Source organism: Pseudophryne corroboree, chromosome 12 (assembly GCF_028390025.1).
Source record: "Pseudophryne corroboree isolate aPseCor3 chromosome 12, aPseCor3.hap2, whole genome shotgun sequence".
NCBI lineage: Eukaryota > Metazoa > Chordata > Amphibia > Anura > Myobatrachidae > Pseudophryne > Pseudophryne corroboree.
Genome location: NC_086455.1, coordinates 50,452,483 through 50,477,522, shown reverse-complemented (window position 1 = coordinate 50,477,522; position 25,040 = coordinate 50,452,483). Strand labels below are relative to the sequence as shown.

Genomic DNA, 25,040 nt, shown 5'->3' with positions numbered 1-25,040 from the left:
TCTCAGTCTGTCAGTGATGAGGATGCTGCATGGCTATTTACATTGCAAAACCTCCTGTGAAAGAAGTCGTAGTAAGGAACGTGGGAAACTGAATTTTAGCAATAAATCATTGTTGGTTGTTCAGGAAGTAAGAAGTGAAAATACATAAATGTTGGTAATGGTGATATAAATCCAATATAAATATGCTTTATGGAAGGAGCGATCACACCTGGGGGTTTCAGGAGCAAACCCGGGATTTCTGGAGAGCTTTCCCAAATGTTTGATTATAGAGCAATTGGCGGAGGGATGCACAGTTCGCATGTAACAAGCTATAGTGTGCCCCTAATAAAGTGCAGTTTCTTTAATACATGGCCAGGCTGTGGGGAAGGGGGTGGTTCCGGGCAACTGGAACCCCCCACCCCCATTTGCCTATGGGTTTTATACATCTGATGATCAGAACTGGCATGTTTTATTATATAGATACCACAATGCCGACAGGTACACAATGTCGACATCCTAGTGACTGGTATACAATACAGAGAGCTTTAGAATAACCACCATTCACCACAGAATGCTTTATACAGACCGCCTTACAATATGGAGAGTATTCTAGTGACAGCTATATAATACAACGCATCATACAAATTGTCATACAATACAGAGAGCATCCGCACGACCACTATAAAATACAAGGAGCATCCCTGTGATTGGCATACAATACAGAGATCCAGAGCCGGCCATAGGCAAAGGCAAACTAGGCAATTGCCTAGGGCATTTGATATGCCTAGGGGCATCATCAGCTTCTGCTGATTAAAATGATATGCGGCATGCCTATATTCTGTATGTAGCATTTCTTATGCAGATACAGCCACAGTCTCACACAGTATATAGGCATGCTGCATATCAGTTTAATCAGTAGAAGCTGCTTGTGCATCCTAGCCACATAGCAATGCAAATAAGATGCATTTTCATTAAAAAAAAGGTGCCCGACGTTAGCATTGATGCAAGATTTGTTGAGGACACATCTGTATCCAAGCAGAGGCAGAGGTCACAGTGTTAGTGGCAGTGTGAGTGCTGTGTGCATGTGAGTGGGTTGGTTGTGCAGTAGTGTTCGGAATATGTGTAAGGAGCATTATGTGTGTCATGTAAAAATGCATTAATAATGTGCAACATATGTGTATAAGGGCACTATGTGTGTCATTATGTGTATAAGGGCATTAATAATGTGCGGCATATGTGTAACAGGGTACTAATGTATGTGTGTCATTATGTGTATAGGGGCACTAATAATGTGCAGCAAATGTGTAGGGGGCACTATGTGTGTCATTATGTGTATAAGGGCATTAATAATGTGCGGCATATGTGTAACAGGGTACTAATGTATGTGTGTCATTATGTGTATAGGGGCACTAATAATGTGCAGCAAATGTGTAGGGGGCACTATGTGTGTCATTATGTGTATAAGGGCATTAATAATGTGCGGCATATGTGTAAGGGACATTATGTGTAAAAGGGCATTAATAAAGGTTGTCATAATGTGTAAGGTGCATTATGTTTATAAGGACATTAATGTGTCTCATATGTGTAAGGGGCATTACTGTGTGGAATTGTGTATAAATGCATTACTAATGTTTGGCATTATGTGTATAAGGTGCTCTACTATGTGGCGTTGCAAATAGAAAGGGCACTACTGTGTCGTCTAATGTGAATAAAGAGCAATAAGGTGTGGTGTAATGTGAATAAGGAGCAATTCAGTGTCATGTAATGTGAATAAGGGGCTCTATTGTGAGGAGTAACGTTTATAAGGTAAAGTGATACTACTGTGGGATGTAATATGGATTATGGACACTATTGCAAGATAAAATGTGAATAAAGTTGCAGTACTGTGTGGCGTAATTGGAATTGGGGTTACTATTGTGTGGTCATGCCCCTTCCCAGCAAGAAGATGCCCCTTTTTGGGCTGTGCGTCAAATGTGCAAACTGTTCCTATTTAAAATATAGGGGGTACAAGGACTGCTATGGGTGAGGGGTGATGGTGCTGGGAAAGAGGTGCAAAGTCAGAGGCAGAACCAGCGGTGGTGCTAGGGGGCACCAGCCAAAATCTTGCCTAGGGCATCATATTGGTTAGGGCCGGCTCTGCAGAGATCATCCTACATACCAGTTTTAAGGCCCATACACACTTGACGATGCACACGTCGTTAACGACTTCCCTTGAACAGCTGAGCAAACGACATGAGCATACACACGACCAACGACCATTCATCGTTGAAGCATCCAAGCTGAACAGTTTATTCAAATAATGAGCTGGGAACAGGGCTGGTGAACAGTGGCTTGGTCGTTGGTCGTTCACACCATACACATTCAACGACGTCTCTGGTCGGTAACGACCATAGTGGAAATTGAGCATACATGCTCCACAGATAAGCGAGGGTCGTTAACGGCCCGCGGGGCCGCGCATCGGTGGTCGTCGGATGCATACACACTTGACGATATAATGAGCGACGTCGTTGATGAGGGCTGAAATGAACGACGTCGCTCATTTTATCGTCAAGTGTGTATGGGCCTTAGAGCATTCCATTGATTAATATGTAATATAAAGTGCAACTTAGTGACCATTTTACAATACAAAGAGCATCCTGGTGATGTGATCTGTATCAAATTCTGGCAAAAATAAAGTGACTGGTCCCTGCAGAGGGGCCCACCCACAGGATCGGAGACATCAGCGGTAGGATCTGCATTGCAAATCTGCCTCTGGTGGGGAACCCCAGTCCCTGAGCCTGATCAGCCATCTTAACATGCTCAGAAGTCCTTAGCCTACCTCTAATGTTGTGGATTTATTTAACTTTATGAACATGGTTTAGAATATATAGGCACTGATAAACCATGAATGTGATGAGAAGGATTTGTTTTATTATTATTATAGCACATGGTACTAACCCTGTAAGCATCAAACTGCTGTATATTCACTACAGGGACACTTCTACTAATAACATTGCTTCAATTAAAAACAATCCACACTAAACAACAGAAAACAATTTTAAAGTCCTCCATACACAGGTGCGATTTGTCCTGTTTTTATCCGATTCCGACGGATCGTTCCGATAAATCGGATGAAAACTGGCCAAATCGTCTGTGTTTGAATGAGGTCGGATCTGATGCGCGATCCCGTGTGCATCGGGTCGGACCCTACAGATCCTATGTGCAGCACATAGGATAAATCAGATTAATGGTGCCCATACACTTGTGAGATAATCGGTGCTAACCTTCAATTTGACCGCATCTGTGAGAGAAATCGAAGGATTGTATGCACATTTTAGGTACCTTGCGACGCGATGCGCGGGCACGCCGGTCGAATCTCGCGTCTCAAGATAGTATGTGCTGCACTTAATATTTATCGAATCGCAGTGCGATCGCATGTGTTTATAAAGACACATGCAATATATCGCACTGCGATGCGCGATGGGCACCCGCCGGGAGCGGCTGGAGGGCACTCCCACTCGGCGGTGACGTGCCTATCACGTGATTACCATGTGATCTATCGCATGATCGCATGGTAATCACTTTGGCAGTTCAGGTGCGATGCCCTGCGATGTCGCGTCACGGGGCATTGCACAAGTGTATGGGCACCATTAGGGCCATCAGCAGCACTACACAGGTGTTTTTTATGAGATTTATCTGATGCAAATTGCATTGTAAAAAATGGCACATCAAGTGCCAAATCTGATGTAGCCCTCCTGGGCAGCTGCCGGGGAAATGAGGTCAGACTTGTTGCTCAGACAAGTCTGACCTGTGTATGGGGGCCTTTAGCATCACATCATGTCATGGCTTTACATGGGATGTAGTATGCTTGTTGACAATCAGAATTGCGGGAAGCTGAAAAGCAGGTGTCGGTATGTCGGCAAGTTTGAAGTGCTGCAGCATTTTACATGAAAGGTAATCCAGCTCTAGGGTCCAATATTAATAAAAAAATAATATAAAACAGTGACACAATAAAATATCATCGGTAACCAGGTGTCTATGGGGGTCATTCCAATTTGAACGCTAGCTGAATTTGTTCACAGCGCAGCGATCAGGCTAAAAAACAGCAGTTCTGCGCATGCGTATGCTGCGCAATGCGCACGCACGACGTACGGGCACAACAAACGATGTAGTTTTGCACGGAGTCTAGCGATGCATTTCAGTCGCACTGCTTGCCGCAGAGGGATTGACATGAAGTGGGCGTTTCTGGGTGGCAACTGACCGTTTTCAGGGAGTGTGTGGAAAAACGCAGGCGTGGCTGGGCGGGTTCATGACGTCAAATCCGGAACTGAATAGTCTGAAGTGATCGCAAGCGCTGAGTAGGTTTTGAGCTACTCTGAAACTACACAAATTTTTTTTGCAGGCGCTCTGCGATACAACTGTTGCACTTCTGCTAAGCTAAAATACACTCCCAGTGGGCAGCGGCATAGCGTTTGCACGGCTGCTAAAACTAGCTAGCAAGCGATCAACTCGGAATGACCCCCTATAAGCAGAAAAAGGAAATTTGTCAGCCCCACATATAAATTGACAAAACAGGGAATGCTGCACTTGTAAATAACACACATACCAAGAATAAATACTAGACAAATAAAATTAAATAAATACATTATTACTTTATACTTGCAGTTTTTTCTTTATTATAAGGATTGTAATTACTGCACGTGTGTTATTTTTTTCTAAAGGAATTTCTGCATTTTAACACAATTTCTTTTTACTGGCTAATTAGCACAGCTTCCTCTGTTTTACAGCATTTTACACCTGTCCGAAGTACAACTGTAAACATGAATTACAGTACCATCACGTTTACAGTTGTACTGCCTGCATATATAAAAATAGGATTTTAATTACCTACTGGTAAATCCTTTTCTCGTAGTCCGTAGAGGATACTGGGGTTCCATTTAGTACCATAGACGGGTCCACTAGGAGCCATGGGCACTTTAAGAATTTGATAGTGTGGGCTGGCTCCTCCCTCTATGCCCCTCCTACCAGACTCAGTCTAGGAAACTGTGCCCGAGGAGACGGACATACTTTGAGAGAAGGATAGATTAAGATAGTGGTGAGATTCCGAACCAGCACACGCAAAACAGAGGAAAGCTATGCTAACCAAACTTTAAATAGGAACAGCAACAGCTGAACTAACAATACTTAACCAAGTAACAGTGCAGGAAGAACGAAGCACCGAGGGGGGGGCGCCCAGTATTACTACTACGAGAAAAGGATTTACCGGTAAGTAATTCAAATCCTATTTTCTCTTATGTCCTAGAGGATACTGGGGTTCCATTTAATACCATGGGGGTGTACCAAAGCTCCCAAACCGGGTGGGAGAGTGCTGAGGTTTCTGCAGAACTGATTGACCAAACTGAAGGTCCTCAGAGGCCAAAATATCGAACTTGTAGAACTTAGCAAATGTGTTCATACCAGACCAAGTAGCCGCTCGGCAGAGCTGTAAAGCCGAGACACCCGGGCAGCCGCCCAGGAAGAACCCACCGACCTAGTAGAGTGGGCCTGTACAGATTTTGGAACTGGCAAACCTGCCGTGGAATAAGCATGCTGGATAGTGAGACTGATCCAGCGTACAATTGTCTGCTTTGAAGCAGGACACCCAATTTTATTGGGATAATATAGAACGAACAGCGAGTCATATTTCCTGTGACGAGCTGTCCTCTTTACGTATACCTTCAAAGCCCTCACAACATCCAAAGACTTTGAAGTAGTGGAAGTGTCGGTGATAATCGGAGCCACAATAGGTTGATTGATGTGAAACGCAGACACCACTTTTGGAAGAAATTGCTGACGAGTTCTGAGTTCAGCTCTGTCCTCATGGAAAATTAAATAGGGGCTCTTGGGAGACAAAGCCCACAGCTCCGTCACACGACTTGCTGAAGCCAAGGCCAACAGTGTGCCAGTCTTCCACGTAAGATATTTTACGTCCACCTCCTGTAATGGTTCAAACCAGTCCGATTGGAGGAACTGCAGGACCAAATTGAGATCCCAAGGTGCCGTGGGAGGCACAAAGGGAGGTTGGATGCACAGAACCCCTTTCAAAAACCCTGGACCTCAGGGAGAGAAGCCAATTGTTTTTGAAAGAAAATGGACAAGGCCGAAATCTGGACTTTTATGGAGCCCAGACATAGGCCCACATACACACCTGCCTGCAGAAAAAGCAGGAAACGTCCCAGGTGAAATTTCACCACAGAATAAGTTCTGCTTTCACACCAAGAAATGTATTTCCTCCAAATACGGTGGTAATGTTTAGATGTTATCTCTTTCCTGGCTTGGATCATAGTCGGGATAACTTTGTTAGGAATCCCTCTTCTGGCCAGAATCAGCCATTCAACTTCCATGCCGTCAAACGTAGCCGCGGTAAGTCCTGATAGACGAACGGGCCCTGTTGCAGAAGATTCTCGTGAAGAGGTAGAGGCCACGGATGGTCGAGGTCCGCGTACCAGGCCCTTCTTGGCCAGTCCAGAGCAATGAGTATTGCTTGAACCTTTTCCCTTTTTATCATTGGGATCAGAGGAAGTGGAGGAAACACGTACACCATCTGATAGACCCATGGAGTTATCAGAGCGTCTACTGCCACTGCCTATGGGTCTCTCGACCTGTAACAATACCGCTTGAGCTTCTTGTTGAGGCCATCATGTCGATTTGTGGATATCCCCACTGACGTGTCAACACTTCCGGGTGAAGACCCCACTCCTCCGGCTGCAGGTCGTGTCTGCTGAGGAAGTCTGCTTCCCAGTTACCTACTCTTGGAAGGAAGACCGCTGACAACGCCACAGCGTTTTTTTTTTCTGCCCAAAGGAGAATTCTTGACACCTTTGACATTGCAGTTCTGCTTTTCGTTCTGCCCTGTCGGTTTATGTACGTCACTGCTGTCACATTGTCCGACTGGACCTGAATGGTCCGATCCTGAAGAAGATAAGAGGCCTGCAGAAGGGCGTTGTATATGGCCCTGAGTTCCAGAATGTTGATTGGAAGGATGACTTCCTGACTTCACCATCTTCCTTGAAACTGCACCCACTGGGTGACTGCTCCCCAACCACTGAGGCTTCCATCCGTGGTTAACAAAATCCATTCCTGTATTCCGAACCCTGACCCTCGACGAGGTGAGAAATCTGTAGCCACCACAGAAGGGAGATCCTGGCTTTTGGCGACAGACGGATCCTCTGGTGCATGTGAAGATGCGATCCGGACCATTTGTCCAACAGATCGAGCTGGAAGGGTCTTGCGTGAAACCTTCCGTATTGAAGCGCCTCGTAAGAAGGCGAATGCATAGATGTACCGATATCCGGGTTGGCTTCAGGACATCTGGTCTGGTGAAGCTGGTAAGCCTGATTTGAAGAATCTGTGAGGTGGGAGCTCTTGGAAATCCAGTCTGTAGCCCTGGGAAATAAGATCTATGTCCCAGGGATCCCGGCACAAACTTGACCAGATGTGACTGAAGAATTTTAGTCGAGCTCCCACCTGACAGTCCTCCAGGCATTGCGGTCCACCGTTATGCTGAATGCTTTGAGGAAGCAGAGCCTGAGCTCTGTTCCTGAGCACCTGCAGTTTCTGGTTTACGTGGTTTACCTCTTGCACCTCTGAAGGCCGTAGAGGCACCTCTGTATTTTCCCTTAAACTTGGCTGTCCGAAAGGACTATAAATTTGAAGCTGAATAAGCTTTCCTGGCTGGGGGAGCTGCGGAAGGAAGATACGTAGATTTACCCACAGTAGCTTTGGAGATCCATTTTTCTAGTTCATCTCCAAACAAGGCCTCTCCTGTGAATGGTAGGCCTTCCACGCCTTTCCTGGAGTCTGCATCAGCAGTCCACTGGCATAGCTACAAGCCCCTGCATGCTGATACTGCCATAGCGTTGGTGCGTGCATTAAGCAAACCAATCTCTTTTATGGCTTCCACCATAAAGTTTGCAGAGTCCTGTATATGCTGCAGGAGTAAAACAACATCCCCCCTAGGCAAGGAATCTAACCCCTCAATCAGGTTACCTGACCATTTAGCAATGGCTTTTGTGATCCATGCACATGCAATAGTGGGTCTCTGGGCCACCCCAGCAGCTTTGTACAATGATTTGAGTGTAGTCTCAATTTTACGATCAGCCGTATCTTTTAGGGAGGCTGCACCAGGGACAGGCATTACAATTTTGTGTGACATCCTAGAGACTGAGGCGTTCACTATCTGTGGATTTTCCCATTTTTTCCTATCCTACAGAGGAAAAGGAAAAGATGAGAGCAACCTTTTAGGGATTTGAAATTTCTTATCAGGATTAACCCATGGTTCTTCAAACGGGGTATTCAATTCCTTTGACGCAGAAAAAGGACTAAGGACTTTTTTTTTTACATTAAAATAATATTCCTCACACTCCTCTGAATTTGCAGAACATCTCTGATAGCCTCTATAAGAGCCTCTATTCCCTGTGACAGAGTAGCATTACCCCCTCCAAGTCCACCTCACTCTCCTCCATGTCTGACCCGTCAGCATCAGAGTCAGACTGCAGGATATGGGCCAGAGATAGTTTTTGTGGACAAATGGGAGGGGATTGAGATGCTGGTTTGGTGACCGAGTCTCTATTCAGTCCGTCTTAAGTATTGCATCTCTTTCTTATTGTGGGATAGCTTTGTAGAAATATTTGAGATCATTCCCTTAATGGAATTAACCCACTCCAGTTCAGCCCCGCTATTCTGGGAAGTAGTGAGCCTCTGGTGAAGAGGAACACTCCGCTGTACAAGAACACACTCTTTGCCTGACATAATGTAAATGTGACAGCAAACACACAGGAAAAGATTAAGCACATTTAACCCACAAAGAGGCCTTCAGGGAGACACAGAGTTATTTGGAAGCCAGCCCCCACCGCGCCCTTATCGCTAATACCAAGCTTAGCCGAGTCGCAGACTAAGTACCCTGATAGGGGACTTAGTACACTAGTAATCGCTCCCCCTCCTGTTATGACCCCCTGGTACCGCTGAGGTAATCTGGAGTCTCTCCGGAGGAGCTGCGTGTCCCTGTCAGTCAGCATCTGTGTCCACTGCAAAATGGCGCTGGTGAGCTGCTGGATCCGCTCATAGTGAAGGCCCCGCCCCTTTCACTGGCACGCGGTCTTCCCGCTTTTTTTTATACTGGCTGAGGTAATCTGGTGCTTAAAATGGAGAGAAAACCGTTTTAAGGCTGTTTTTTGCTAGTGTGGGTACTGTGTACAGTGTACTGAGACGCAGCTGTGTACTGTGTCTGGAGACGCATTCCGCCCCGGTTATAAGATGTTTGTCTCCGTACCCTCATGCCGCCATAATGGCTGGGGACCCGCTAGTCGGGACGCCGGCTTAGTACTCACCACTCTTCATTCTTCTGGCTGTTAGGGGTGGCGACGTGCTGCGGGACCGTACACTCGCCGTGGTGGTGTTTGCGAATAGTTCCCTCAGGAGCTCAGTGTCCTGTCAGCGGGGAACGGGACCATTAACCCTTGAAGAGGTTCCCCCATTAAGTCCCACGAAGCAGGCAGGCTGGTGCCAACCAGCCCTGCCTAAAAATAACAAACATAGAAAATAAATGCAGAAAACTCTTCAGGAGCTTCCATAAGCGTGACCGGCTTCTCCGGGCAAATTTTCTAAACTGAGTCTGGTAGGAGGGGCATAGAGGGAGGAGCCAGCCCCCACTATCAAATTCTTAAAGTGCCCATGGCTCCTAGTGGACCAGTCTATATTCCATAGTACTAAATGGAACCACAGTATCCTCTAGGATGTAAGAGAAATGCTGTGTGTAGCATTCCACACTTGCCGACATCTGCCACCTGCCTTCTGGGGTCAGGTGGATGGGAAAGGCTCTATTAAGGAACTATAATACACACAATGTTGCTTGTCGATCTTGAAGACAGGGTGCGCTGCAGCCCAGAAACACTGATTATTATTTTTGTTGATACGCCAAGTCTACTGCTCTGTTCCACCCCAATCATTCCCTGCCTCCCCAATCCGTCCAGCCTCCATTCCCCGCCTACCCCATTCCAGCCTCCACACTTCCATACTTATTGTGTTCCTAGTGGCCCTGGTCCTCATATTAGGTTAGGTGCATGCTGGTGGGAGATGGGACTGAGTGTGTGTGTGTGTGTGTGTGTGTGTGTGTGTATATATATATATATATATATATATTACATGATTTACATGTATTAGGTATATGGAAAACTCCATGTGTTTCTTCTTTGTGGAGAGGGGATTCCTTCAAAGAAATAACAGGCATTGTGTAGTATTTAAAAACTAGAAAATCTTTCATGAATAAAATACTACAAACTGCATGTATACATATATAGAAGTGTTTTCCTGTAGGCAGTAGGGAAAGTAGTGTGACTTCATCTCCAACCCACACACATAGCTCCCAACGTTCTGAAAATAGGAACTGTGATACATGGGGCAGGGCTGTGCCATAGTGGGCATAGCAAAACGCTCAATGACCATTCCTAACATTTTTATAGCGCTACACCATCCCATAACCTTCATCACTTCTACATGCACCACAGGGTATTACTGACCTTTCTCAAAATCTCCAGAGATAGGTCAGATCTCTCAAAGCGAGATGGTTGGAAGATATCCAACTTACTGTTCTCAGTGTCCTTATTGTGATGAAAACTTTATCAGATTAACCTACCAGGAAAATATGGAATTCTCAGATGGGACCCAGAGCTCTGAAGACTGCATCTCTGCCTCTATTGTGTCTATGCCAATCCTTATCCCACATGTACCAGTAGCTCTGCCTCTCTCACATCTGGGCCAATCTATTTGCCCTTTTCCTGTCTCAAGCAACCTCTCTGCAATTGCCCTGTGTCAGCCTCTCTTGTTTTGTCTGTGCCAGTCACTTTGCCCTTCCTGTATCATACTCTCCATTTCCTGTCTGTGCTATTCTGCAACCCCCACCACTCTCTATCATCTGTATCTTCACTCTCTTTACGTACCGGTCTCTAATTCTGATTGTCACCTTTGTCTTTCCCTGTCTCCGTATAGTGTGTATCTGCCTTTTCTCTCCCCCACCATATTCTGCCATGTGCTTCCCACCACACACACTTCACATGCCCCACATATACTTTTTTTTTTCTTGCCCTGCACCTTCTCTTACATCCCCCGACACCAATTACCTCTCTCCTCCTCTTCTACTAAATCAGATGGAGTCCTGAGGTTGTCTGATCAAAGCACTGTAAACAAAACGTGTCCTTCTCTACATAACTAGAGTGTGGCAGGTACGCATGATCTTGTGATATGTACTTGTTATTGAGCAACTACTCTAATGTGGTGGTCAAGGATTTGCATATACAAAGATGCAGATTTATCAAAGAATGAAAAGCCGTATTATTACAGAATAATATTGTTTTAAATCATAGGATGGCTTTTGTTGCCAGTTATATTTGCTCTTTATAGATGTCCTTACTGCATTAGCAATGTCCTCCATATACTGACCCTTTAGTGACTGACTACTCTTTACCCGGGCCTGTTGGGGTCCTGGGTCCCGCTGCCCTCCCCATTCCCAGTTGCTGACAGCCACATGTCGGCAGGGACAGAGGACTGACCGCTGCTCCCCAGCCTAACACATAGTACACGCTGCTGTATGATGGGGAGAGAGGCAGCTGCAGCAGCAGTCAGTCCTCTCTCCCTGAATGAAGGGAAGAGACTGCGCCCGCCCACCTGTTCGGTGCCGTCCACCGTTGGTCGGCTGCACGGAGGTTGCATTTCGTTTCATATTTTGGAATGAGCGGGGTCTGGCCACACCTCTCCCATTGGCCACACCCCCTCTCATTACCAGGGCCCAGCAGAGCTGTCTGCGACCCTGAATATGCCCCTTAATGCCCATCACTTGGGCATGTTTAAAAAAAAAAGTTGTAACCGTAGGAAATGATTGGTATGAACAATATTAGATATTACTCTCCTGCTGTTATAGAACTATTTTGCCTACTATATTTCTGTTTGGGCATACATTTAGTGTAATACTTTATTACAATGCCATTATTGTCCAGTCTTCGCTAGGCACGGAGGGAAGGCATGTGTTTTATGCTTTTCATTTTCCAGTTTGGAAGACAGCCTGAAAAGGTAACACATTTCTGACACACAAATGTGAAGCATACTGCAGATAACACCAACAGGCCGTTTTTGTTTATTTATTTTTTGCTGAAACGCCTACCCAGCTGCCCCTGGTTTTCCATCTTTTTTCCTCAAATACATCTAAACTTGCCCCTTATCAGAGGTGATCCCACTGAAACGCCCTGCCACCCAGCTGCTCCTGGTTTTCCATCTTCTATCCTCAAATACATTTAAACTTGCCTCTTATCAGAGGGGATATCACCACTTATCAGAGGTGATGTCGCCAACTAATCAACACTTAACTAGTTGGCGATATCTGAACATTTCAGCTAACAAATCCTACAATAATCAGGCCCAGTCTTCCATGAAATTGAATTTATATTATAAAATGCAGACATGAGGGAAAGTGATGTGTTTCAATTTTCCAATAGAACATTTCAGAGTTTGTACAAACCCGCTATAGACCAGCGCTTTATATGTAATGAGATACATGTTGCTTTGTATTACATTGTACCAGGACACTACCAGACAATGGGGGTAATTCCAAGTTGATCGCAGCAGGAATTTTGTTAGCAGTTGGGCAAAACCATGTGCACTGCAGGGGAGGCAGATATAACATGTGTAGAAAGTTAGATTTGGGTGGGTTATTTTGTTTCTGTGCAGGGTAAATACTGGCTGCTTTATTTTTACACTGCAAATTAGATTGCAGATTGAACACACCACACCCAAATCTAACTCACTCTGCTCATGTTATATCTGTCCCCACTGCAGTGCACATGGTTTTGCCCAACTGCTAACAAAATTCCTACTGCGATCAACTTGGAATTACCCCCAATACCCTGGGAGTAACACAGAAAGAGGGTGATTTTTATTATATGTGCCAAACTGACATCTTTATCACTAGTTAATTCAATCACAACTATTACAAATGCACAATTCCTTCTGAAAAGAAACATTGGAGCAGATGTATTAAGCCTGGATGATAAAAAAAAAAAAAAAAAAAGTGATAAAGCAGTGATAAGTACAAAGTGATAACGCACCAGCCAGTCAGCTCCTAACTGTCATTTTTCAAATCCGTAATGATTGGCTGGTACATTTATCACCTTGCACATATCACTGGTTTATCACTTCTTTATCCCTTCTCCAGGTTAATACATCTGACCCACTATCTCGTATGTAGGGGTCTATTCATGAAGCAGTGAAAAGAGTGGAGCAGTAAGTCAGTGGAGAAGTTGCTCATGGCAACCAATCAGTGTTAAGGTAACATTTCTAATATGCATTCTATAAAATTATACAAAGCAGCTGATTGGTTGCCATGGGCAACTTCTCCACTGGCTCACATCTTCCCACTGCTTCATGAATAGACCCACGTAGTCAGGCTGGCAGGTGTGTTACCCTATATAGTTCACTTGTAGGGTTTTTTTTTTCTTTCTTGAGAGCAAGATGGCTACAAAACAACCCCAGTTGTGTTGAATGATTCTATACATACAGAAATGTAAATGTAGAATACAAAAATGTAGGTAATGAACATTCAGAACCTATAAAACCTTGAAGCGTGCTATTTTGTGTGGATATTTCCCCAGGATAGTTTTCTTAGTATCAGTACTTATCTAACACAACTATATACTACAGATGGAGCCGCAGTTATCTTCGCTTCTCTACTGCGCCTAGGCACACCATGATGTATTAGCATAAACCCTTCATCTACTGTTCTCCGCTGCAATACAATACAGAGAATAATACATCAGAGGATTAAGTTATTACAGCAGGGGATTAAGTCTGACTGCAGTGGCTCAATTAATCCTATTAAAGGCCAAGATAAAGATGGCTCTATCTGTATTTAGACCAAAAAGGAGTTATTGATGTAGAAGGCAATGTGATCTTATCCTGCATTGGCTATTATCTCCAATCAAATGCATCAGAAATGATTTTGGTGCCATTCAGGTCATTTGCTAAAGTGACCGTGAAACAGCAGCATTGAGTGAAATTTGTCAAATTCTCACATTCCATCTTTAATTCAAAAGGAAAGTGCTTGAAAAGTTGCATTGTAAAATTATTACTTTTTCAGAATTAAAAATGATTATCTTGTTAAAAAAAAAACAAGGAACTTGAGTAAACCACAAATAAGTCTGCAAAAAGGCATGTTTTTAAGTTATTTTATATTTATAAAAAAAGACAAATACATCTTACTTAGAATGCACAAACATGTCAATCAAACAGAAGATGAGAAAAAGTAAAAAGGTCCAGGAGCAATGTGCACAGAATTTGCTCTATATTCCAACATACTCTCTGTAAAATCCATCACACGTTAGAAATGAAAGTTCTATCAGACTGAGAACAGCTCATGAAGTCCAGTGTATGACATGGTTTGACCTTTAACTTTTCATAGTCTTTATGGTGCTATCCTTCTTTCTACTTGCCAAGACATCATTGACTTATAGAACACTCCCTCAAAATTCAGTGGGAGTTCCATGCATAAGAGACCATTATTTAAAAGCGTGCTTCCTTTTTATGTCCAGAAGTCTATTTCTGTGGCTTATTTTCTAAAGCCCCACTGAAAGTGATGTTCTACATCACACACTGTACTCATAAGTGTCTTTTGTACATAAAACTCTTCATTTTCATTAATACTCTACCTGCGACTTCACAATGGGAACACCCAGTTTAGTTTATGGGCTCCTCAGCCACAGTATATTTTAATGTCACACACACGCTCTTAAAGACACACAACCAGCTAGGTACAAAGGTGGTAGGACAACGGCCCCCTTTCCCCTAGCCAAAGTCCGAGGTGCTGCTCCATGCAGCTGTTTTCCTTTCTCTGTTCCTACCAGGAAGCGAGTGTGAGAGGGAGACTAATTGATTGGCCCTTCCACTGATTTACCCCCTTCCACTGCTATTTGAAAAGGTGGTTAACTTAATTTGCTGGTTCAGTATTATGCAAATATCAGCGCTCTGGGAAGAATGTCTGCATTTACTAACCCCAGGTTTCACACTAGATGGTGGTGGGGCTCATTTAAATGACTGCAACTAATATTTCCCATTTCTTGTCAATATTGTTTCAAAACAACAGTGCTGATGGCTTTACCAGAAAAATGAATGTTAGTTGCCGTGAACAGCCTATAAAATAAATTTTAGGTTTGGTACAGACAAAAAAACAAAAAAAGTATAAGCATAAGGTTTGTAAACAAAATGTAGCAGAATAACACACATGTATATAATAGTATCCCACAGAACTTTCACCCTAATCAGCCAACCACCTATATGTCGTAAAACCATCGCATTGTCTATTGTTTATTATATATATTTTTTTAATTAATTTATACACGTGAAAGTAAAGTGCAGGAACCACCATAAAACCTGTTGGCTCTTCAGAAAGACACAAAGGTATTCTTGACCTTAGCAGAGTCTGATGTATTTGTGTGTGGGAAATTGGGATAAAATGCTTTAAACAACTTTCTGTTTTGGAGGATATTATTATATGTTGAGGCAAGTCCTTTAACCTTTTAAAATTGATCAGGTTTTGCAAGGTAAAACAGTAAATTCCTATGGAAGTCTCAGTACTTAATGCTGGTCCTTCTCCAATCAGAAAAACTAGGGCAATGGTTCTGAAATATTCAGCATTTTCATCTGCCCTGCTCACTTAGTGCATCCAGTCTGGGAGCTTGATCTTTAATCCACTTTTTTTTATTCCATCTTGGACCTTTCAAAATGTGTAATCATCCTCTCCTATGACACAAAAATAAAATGTATAATAATAATAATAATAATAATAATAATAATAATTTATGAAGAGGCACTTTAAAAATAACAGCAACTTGTTTCAATTATCCAAAATGTAAAATTTATGACTCTGGAATCAAGGTCACTATAAGGAAACATACTCATACCCCTTTTCACATCGCACAAATAACCCGGTATCGACACGACATATTGCCGTGTCGACACGGGACAATGTGCGATGTGAAAGCACTTTGCGAGAATTAGCAGGTCGTCTGACCCGGTAATTCAACCCGGTATAAAAGAAGGATTATACCCGGGTTGAATACCGGGTCAGGTGCAGTGTGAATGGGAGCCGCGTCCATGCGACACGGCTCCCATTCACAGCATAGGGAGAGGCGGTGCAGGAGATGAGCTCATCTCCCAGCGCCACCTCCACCCCTGCTGCGCCCCCCCGCTGCTATGGCAACCGACCAGGTATCTTGCCGGGTCGGAAAGCCAGCAAAGGAGAGCAAATGCCGGATCCCACCCGGTAAGGACACGTTTCTCTTACCGGATGGGATCCGGCATTTGCGATCTGAAAACGGTATAACTTCAACTGTGACTACATTGATGATACCAGCTTCTATTCAGGCAGTCTTGAGGGTTTGAACCATTGGCCTATCCGATTCATTAGCCACATCCTTTTATATAGGACAATCCGATAGGCTGACTCTTCTACCAATTGAAACTACTAGTAGCTGATGTAGAGAAATTATATTTTTTTATGCATCATATTGCTGTGAAGTGAGCATGATACATGGAAAGACCATGTTGGTCATTCAGAGTTGACCGCTAGCTGCATTTGTTCGCTGTGCAGCGATGAGGCAAAAAAAAAAAGGCAATTCTGCGCATGCGGCGCAATGTAATATTACAACGACCGATGTAGTTTCACACAGGGTCTAGCGAAGCTTTTCAGTCACACTGGTGGCCGCAGAGTGATTGACATGAAGTGGGCGTTTCTAGGTGTCAACTGACTGTTTTCAGGGAGTGTTCGGAAAAAACGCAGGCGTGCCAGAAAAAACGCAGGCGTGGCTGGACGAACGCAGGGCGTGTTCGTGACCTCAAAACAGGAACTGAACAGTCTGAAGTGATCGCAGGCGCTGAGTAGGTATTGAGCTACTCTAAAACTGCACAAAAAAGTTATGCCGCCGCTCTGCGATCCTTTCGTTCTCACTTCTGCTAAGCTAAAATACACTCCCAGTGGGAGGCGGCATAGCGTTTGCACGGCTGCAAAAAACTGCTAGCGAGCGATCAACTCTGAATGACCACCAATGTTAGTTAATGCAACCCATTAAAATTGGCATCTAATGAGTAGCTGTGTTTTCTCTAACAGCCACTAGGGGACAGTATTAAAATAACCAAGAACCAGTTAGACATTCCAACAGCTGTCCCTTTCACAATATATGCAGGGCCGTCTTTCCGTATGGGCTCAATGGGCTCTTGCCCAAGGGCCCCAGGAGTATAAGGGCCCTAGGCTGATAGCTGAGGGTCCCCTCTTTCCAGGGGTACCAGATTTTTTTAAATCGGCCATGGGGAACCGGAGATATTCGACCTCAAAGTAGTGGTCCCCATCCAAGCCTGTTAATTGCTCTTCCCAGCCAGATATCTCGGGTTCTGTCTGACTTAAGAGTTTTTCTGAGGGTATAATCCAAAAGCTGCGACTCTCTCCTTTTGGTGGACACTGGCAGCTTGTCTCTAATATGCCCAGAACCAGAAATATCAGCCTTCAAGCAGCTGGTCCCTGCTTCAGCTCCACACGCCTAATATGCAGTTTTAGGTTTTCATTGGTGAATTGCTCTGGCACCTGAAATCTGAGCCCTAATTCCCCAGTACCTTGTGAAAAGTGGGACTCTCTAGTTTTTTATCCCGTTCAAAGCTAAGAAATATATTTTCAGGAACTTGAGATATCTGCAGTCAAGCAAGCTGCCCTCCCACCAGAAAATTATAAATATTAAGCCCACTCCCCTATCCACCCTTCCCCTACGTATTAAACACCCCCTACCACCCTAAAAGTCATGTACCAGGGCTTCTTCATTCAGCCGAATGCCCCCTTCTACAGTTTAGCCCCATTTGTGCAGTAAAGGAGTAATTAGCAGAAATGACTGCTCCAGGTCCTACATGCTTAGCGGAAGATAGAACACCCCCTACCACCCGCGGGACTTCAAAGCTGCCACTGATAGCACCCCCCACCCCTACCACTGGAGGATGGGTAGGGGGCCCAGTGCATAGCTGTGCCCAGGGGCCTACACTGCTGTTAAGACAGCCCTGAATATATGGCAGCACTACGCTATGCAATTAATTCCTTCTTTCAATAGAACACTTATATTCAGCTTATCAGAAGAAAACATTCATGAAAACTTGTTAAACGGTCAAGGGTTCTGTACTCTGCATCTCCAAACAGTCTTTTATAAAAACGTCTGTCTAAAATATTATAGCTGCCAATATAACACACTTATCAGGAACTTATGTTGGTTGCACATCCAGTTTAAGTTAATAGTGATAGATATTTGGTTTCTGCCTTTGTGCAATGCGTGCAGAGGACTCTGCTGAATGACTCAGTGCAGCCGAGCACATGACTGTCATAAGTTCTGTGTCTGCAGCCAAAAATAAAAAAGGAAAGATACTGACCTCGTCAGAATCCAACAACGCTGGGAGAGCCCTGAAAGACAGATGTAAAAAGTCATTGACAAAAAAAAAAAAAAAAAGTGCTGCATATTAACATCCCAATGTTGGTAACTGCCCCAAGAGAATAAGGGTGAGTTCCCTTACATTTAGATCATTTAAAGCATGATTTAAAAAAAACCCCACAGAATAAAACGTTATTTCACTTGCCATTTTTAGCACTTTGCATAGGAATTCTCAAGTTGCTAAATCAATTAAAGGGAGACCATAGAACAATAATTTTCAAGCCAACCACATACCTCCCAACATTGGCTTCGTGGGAAGAGCGACATCTGCGTGACGAAGCCGCGCCCGATTTCCGAAAGGGGCGTGACTTATCGGAAATGGAGCGTGGCTTTGCAGGAGTGCAGCGATCGCGCGCCACGCCCCCCGTATTCGTCACCGAGGGGGCATGTGAGCTGCAGGCATGCCCCCTCTCCCTCGGTCATCTGTGGATAGACTAGGTCTATTCACCGCTGCTCTGCTAAGCAGGGCAGCAAGAGACAGAGCCTCCCAACTGCCCCCCCCCCCCCAACAGCGGGACACTGCAGCCCGCGGGTGGGACAGTCCCCAAAAACGGGACTGTCCCGCGAAAATCGGGACAGTTGGTTGGTATGAAACCATAAAAAAAAATAAGAATTTACTTACCGATAATTCTATTTCTCGTAGTCCGTAGTGGATGCTGGGACTTCCGTAAGGACCATGGGACTTCCGTAAGTACCATGGGGAATAGCGGCTCCGCAGGAGACTGGGCACAAAGTAAAAGCTTTAGGACTAGCTGGTGTGCACTGGCTCCTCCCCCTATGACCCTCCTCCAAGCCTCAGTTAGGATACTGTGCCCGGACGAGCGTACACAATAAGGAAGGATTTTGAATCCCGGGTAAGACTCACACCAGCCACACCAATCACACCGTACAACCTGTGATCTGAACCCAGTTAACAGTATGATAAAACTTAGGAGCCTCTAAAAAGATGGCTCACAACAATAAACAACCCGATTTTTTTGTAACAATAACTATATACAAGTATTGCAGACAATCCGCACTTGGGATGGGCGCCCAGCATCCACTACGGACTACGAGAAATAGAATTATCGGTAAGTAAATTCTTATTTTCTCTGACGTCCTAGTGGATGCTGGGACTTCCGTAAGGACCATGGGGATTATACCAAAGCTCCCAAACGGGCGGGAGAGTGCGGATGACTCTGCAGCACCGAATGAGAGAACTCCAGGTCCTCCTCAGCCAGGGTATCGAATTTGTAAAATTTTGCAAACGTGTTTGCCCCTGACCAAGTAGCTGCTCGGCAAAGTTGTAAAGCCGAGACCCCTCGGGGAGCCGCCCAAGATGAGCCCACTTTCCTTGTGGAATGGGCTTTAACAGATTTTGGCTGTGGCAGTCCTGCCACAGAATGTGCAAGCTGAATTGTACTACAAATCCAACGAGCAATCGTCTGCTTAGAAGCAGGAGCACCCAGCTTGTTGGGTGCATACAGGATAAACAGCGAGTCAGATTTTCTGACTCCAGCCGTCCTGGAAACATATATTTTCAGGGCCCTGACTACGTCCAGTAACTTGGAGTCCTCCAAGTCCCTAGTAGCCGCAGGTACCACAATAGGTTGGTTCATGTGAAACGCTGAAACCACCTTAGGGAGAAATTGAGGACGAGTCCTCAATTCTGCCCTGTCTGAATGAAAAATTAGGTAAGGGCTTTTATATGATAAAGCCGCCAATTCTGAGACACGCCTGGCTGAAGCCAGGGCTAACAGCATTACCACTTTCCATGTGAGATATTTCAAGTCCACAGTGGTGAGTGGTTCAAACCAATGTGATTTTAGGAACCCTAAAACTACATTGAGATCCCAAGGTGCCACTGGTGGCACAAAAGGAGGCTGTATATGCAGTACCCCCTTGACAAACGTCTGAACTTCAGGCACTGAAGCCAGTTCTTTCTGGAAGAAGATCGACAGGGCCGAAATTTGAACCTTAATGGATCCTAATTTTAGGCCCATAGACAGTCCTGCTTGCAGGAAATGTAAGAAACGACCCAGTTGAAATTCCTCTGTGGGGGCCTTCTTGGCCTCACACCACGCAACATATTTTCGCCAAATGCGGTGATAATGTTTCGCGGTTACATCCTTCCTGGCTTTGATCAGGGTAGGGATGACTTCATCTGGAATGCCTTTTTCCATCAGGATCCGGCGTTCAACCGCCATGCCGTCAAACGCAGCCGCGGTAAGTCTTGGAACAGACAAGGTCCCTGCTGGAGCAGGTCCTTTCTTAGAGGTAGAGGCCACGGATCCTCCGTGAGCATCTCTTGCAGTTCCGGGTACCAAGTTCTTCTTGGCCAATCCGGAGCCACGAGTATAGTTCTTACTCCTCTCTTTCTTATGATTCTCAGTACTTTTGGTATGAGAGGCAGAGGAGGGAACACATACACCGACTGGTACACCCACGGTGTTACCAGAGCATCCACCGCTATTGCCTGAGGGTCCCTTGACCTTGCGCAATATCTGTCCAGTTTTTTGTTGAGACGGGACGCCATCATGTCCACCTTTGGTTTTTCCCAACGGTTTACAATCAGTTGGAAGACTTCTGGGTGAAGTCCCCACTCCCCCGGGTGGAGGTCGTGTCTGCTGAGGAAGTCTGCTTCCCAGTTGTCCACTCCCGGAATGAACACTGCTGACAGTGCTACCACATGATTTTCCGCCCAGCGGAGAATCCTTGCAGCTTCTGCCATTGCCCTCCTGCTTCTTGTGCCGCCCTGTCTGTTGACGTGGGCGACTGCCGTGATGTTGTCCGATTGGATCAATACCGACTGACCCTGAAGCAGAGGCCTTGCTTGACTTAGGGCATTGTAAATGGCCCTTAGTTCCAGGATATTTATGTGAAGAGACGTTTCCATGCTTGACCACAAGCCCTGGAAATTTCTTCCCTGTGTGACTGCTCCCCAGCCTCTCAGGCTGGCATGCATGGAATCTTCCGAATGGAATCGCTTCGTAAGAAGCCACCATTTTTCCCAGGACTCTCGTGCATTGATGCACTGACACCTGGCCTGGTTTTAGGAGGTTCCTGACTAGCTCGGATAACTCCCTGGCCTTCTCCTCCGGGAGAAACACCTTTTTCTGGACTGTGTCCAGAATCATCCCCAGGAACAGTAGACGTGTTGTTGGAATCAGCTGTGATTTTGGGATATTTAGAATCCACCCGTGCTGACGTAACACTACCTGAGACAGTGCTACTCCGACCTCTAACTGTTCCCTGGACCTTGCCCTTATCAGGAGATCGTCCAAGTAAGGGATAATTAAGACGCCTTTTCTTCGAAGAAGAATCATCATTTCGGCCATTACCTTGGTAAAGACCCGGGGTGCCGTGGACAATCCAAACGGCAGCGTCTGAAACTGATAATGACAGTCTTGTACCACAAACCTGAGGTACCCTTGGTGAGAAGGGAAGATTGGGACATGAAGATAAGCATCTTTGATGTCCAGAGATACCATATAGTCCCCTTCTTCCAGATTCGCTATCACTGCTCTGAGTGATTCCATCTTGAACTTGAACCTTTTCATGTAAGTGTTCAAGGATTTTAGATTTAAAATTGGTCTCACCGAGCCGTCCGGCTTCGGTACCACAAACAGCGTGGAATAATACCCCTTTCCCTGTTGTAGGAGGGGTACCTTGATTATCACCTGCTGGGAATACAGCTTGTGAATAGCTTCCAATACTGCCTCCCTGTCGGAGGGAGACGTTGGTAGAGCAGACTTCAGGAATCTTCGAGGGGGAGACGTCTCGAATTCCAATTTGTACCCCTGTGATACTACCTGCAGGATCCAGGGGTCCACTTGCGAGTGAGCCCACTGCGCGTTGAAATTTTTGAGACGGGCCCCCACCGTGCCTGAGTCCGCTTGTAAAGCCCCAGCGTCATGCTGAAGACTTGGCAGAAGCGGGGGAGGGCTTCTGCTCCTGGGAAGAGGCTGCCTGGTGCAGTCTTTTTCCTCTTCCTCTGCCCCGGGGCAGAAATGAGTGGCCTTTTGCCCGCTTGTTCTTATGGGAACGAAAGGACTGTGTTTGAAAAGACGGTGTCTTTTTCTGCTGAGAGGTGACCTGGGGTAAAAAGGTGGACTTTCCAGCCGTTGCCGTGGCCACCAGGTCTGATAGACCGACCCCAAATAACTCCTCCCCTTTATACGGCAATACTTCCATATGTCGTTTGGAATCTGCATCACCTGACCACTGTCGCGTCCATAACGCCCTTCTGGCAGAAATGGACATCGCACTCACTCTTGATGCCAGGGTGCAAATATCCCTCTGTGCATCACGCATATATAGTAATGCATCCTTTAAATGCTCTATAGTTAATAATATACTGTCCCTATCCAGGGTATCAATATTTTCAGTCAGGGAATCCGACCAAGCCACTCCAGCGCTGCACATCCAGGCTGAGGCGATTGCTGGTCGCAGTATAACACCAGTATGTGTGTATATACCTTTTAGGATATTTTCCAGCCTTCTATCAGCTGGTTCCTTGAGGGCGGCCGTATCAGGAGACGGTAACGCCACTTGTTTTGATAAGCGTGTGAGCGCCTTATCTACCCTAGGGGGTGTTTCCCAACGTGCCCTAACCTCTGGCGGGAAAGGGTATAGTGCCAATAATTTGTTAGAAATCAGCAGTTTTTTATCGGGGGAAACCCACGCCTTATCACACACCTCATTTAATTCATCTGATTCAGGAAAAACTACTGGTAGTTTTTTCACACCCCACATAATACCCTTTTTTGTGGTACTTGTAGTGTCAGAAATGTTCAATGCCTCCTTCATCGCCGTGATCATGTAACGTGTGGCCCTACTGGACATTACGTTCGTCTCCTCACCGTCGACACTGGATTCAGTATCCGTGTCTGGGTCGACCATCTGAGGTAACGGGCGTTTTAGCGCCCCTGACGGTGTCTGAGACGCCTGAATAGGCACTAACTGATTTGCCGGCTGTCTCATGTCGTCAACAGTTTTTTGCAAAGTGCTGACATTGTCACGTAATTCTTTAAATACAACCATCCAGTCAGGTGTCGACTCCCTAGGGGGTGACATCACTAACACAGGCAATTGCTCTGCTTCCACATCATTTTCCTCCTCATACATGTCGACACAATCGTACCGACACCCAGCACACACACAGGGAATGCTCTGACAGAGGATAGGACCCCACTAGCCCTTTGGGGAGACAGAGGGAGAGTTTGTCAGCACACACCAGAGCGCTATATATATTCAGGGATAACCTTATATAAGTGTTACTCCCTTTATAGCTGCTGTATTATATATTAGCTGCCAATAGTGTCCCCCTCTCTTGTTTTACCCTGTTTCTGTAGTGTAGTCTGCAGGGGAGAGTCAGGGAGCCGTCCTTCCAGCGGAGCTGTGAAAGAAAATGGCGCTTGTGTGCTGAGGAGATAGGCTCCGCCCCCTTCACGGCGGCCTTTTCTCCCGCTTTTTTCTGGAAAACTGGCAGGGGTTAAATGCATCCATATAGCCCAGGAGCTATATGTGATGCATTTCTTTAGCCACATAAGGTTTTTATCAAGTTTTATTGCGTCTCAGGGCGCTCCCCCCCAGCGCCCTGCACCCTCAGTGACCGGAGTGTGAAGTGTGCTGAGAGCAATGGCGCACAGCTGCAGTGCTGTGCGCTACCTTATCTGAAGACAGGAACGTCTTCTGCCGCCGCTTTCTCCGGACCTCTTCGCTCTTCTGGCTCTGTAAGGGGGGCGGCGGCGCGGCTCCGGGACCCATCCAGGCTGAACCTGTGATCGTCCCTCTGGAGCTAATGTCCAGTAGCCAAGAAGCCCAATCCACTCTGCACGCAGGTGAGTTCGCTTCTTCTCCCCTTAGTCCCGCGCTGCAGTGAGCCTGTTGCCAGCAGGAGTCACTGAAAATAAAAAACCTAAGTATACTTTTACTTCTAAGCAGCTCAGGAGAGCCACCTAGATTGCACCCTTCTCGGCCGGGCACAAAATCTTAACTGAGGCTTGGAGGAGGGTCATAGGGGGAGGAGCCAGTGCACACCAGCTAGTCCTAAAGCTTTTACTTTGTGCCCAGTCTCCTGCGGAGCCGCTATTCCCCATGGTCCTTACGGAAGTCCCATGGTCCTTACGGAAGTCCCAGCATCCACTAGGACGTCAGAGAAATAATATAAAGACATCACAAAATTATTGGCAATCACATATCTGCAGTGTTAGGTAAAGCATACGAGTAATTTCTAAATCAGGGTAGTAAATAATTAAAAAGTTTCAGACACTACAGCCCCTGATAACACACATAAGCCAGCATGCGAGTCTCTAGAATGTCGCAGTATGCGGAAGCTTAAGCTTTCCCTTTATTATTCCTCCATCAAACTTTGTTCCCCTGGCATAAGCCAAACCAAATGATGAAGTGTGATCTGTCACTCCTACTGTAGTCATTTCCACATCCCAATAAGGTTTTTACACACCAAATCAACACAGGTTTCAAACGGACTGTTTCAGATTGTAATGAAATGTGGTATAATAAATGCTGCCATAGGTGTAAAGAAAACCCCCACGTCAGGCT

General features: G+C 45.5%; 1 protein-coding gene across 6 annotated transcripts in view; it reads right to left on the bottom strand.

The window, feature by feature from the left end:
• Positions 1–14,193: 14,193 nt before the first annotated feature.
• Positions 14,194–25,040, bottom strand: part of TMEM87A (transmembrane protein 87A) — a 94,419-nt gene continuing 83,572 nt past the window's right edge. For all 6 annotated transcript variants that reach the window (XM_063947494.1, XM_063947492.1, XM_063947493.1 and 3 more), the window contains 2 exons: positions 18,439–18,469; positions 14,194–15,777 (listed from right to left, as the gene is read on the bottom strand). In XM_063947494.1, the coding sequence (XP_063803564.1) occupies positions 15,736–15,777; positions 18,439–18,469 (73 nt within the window). In that variant the 3' untranslated portion in view covers positions 14,194–15,735. The remainder of the gene's footprint in view (positions 15,778–18,438; positions 18,470–25,040) is intronic.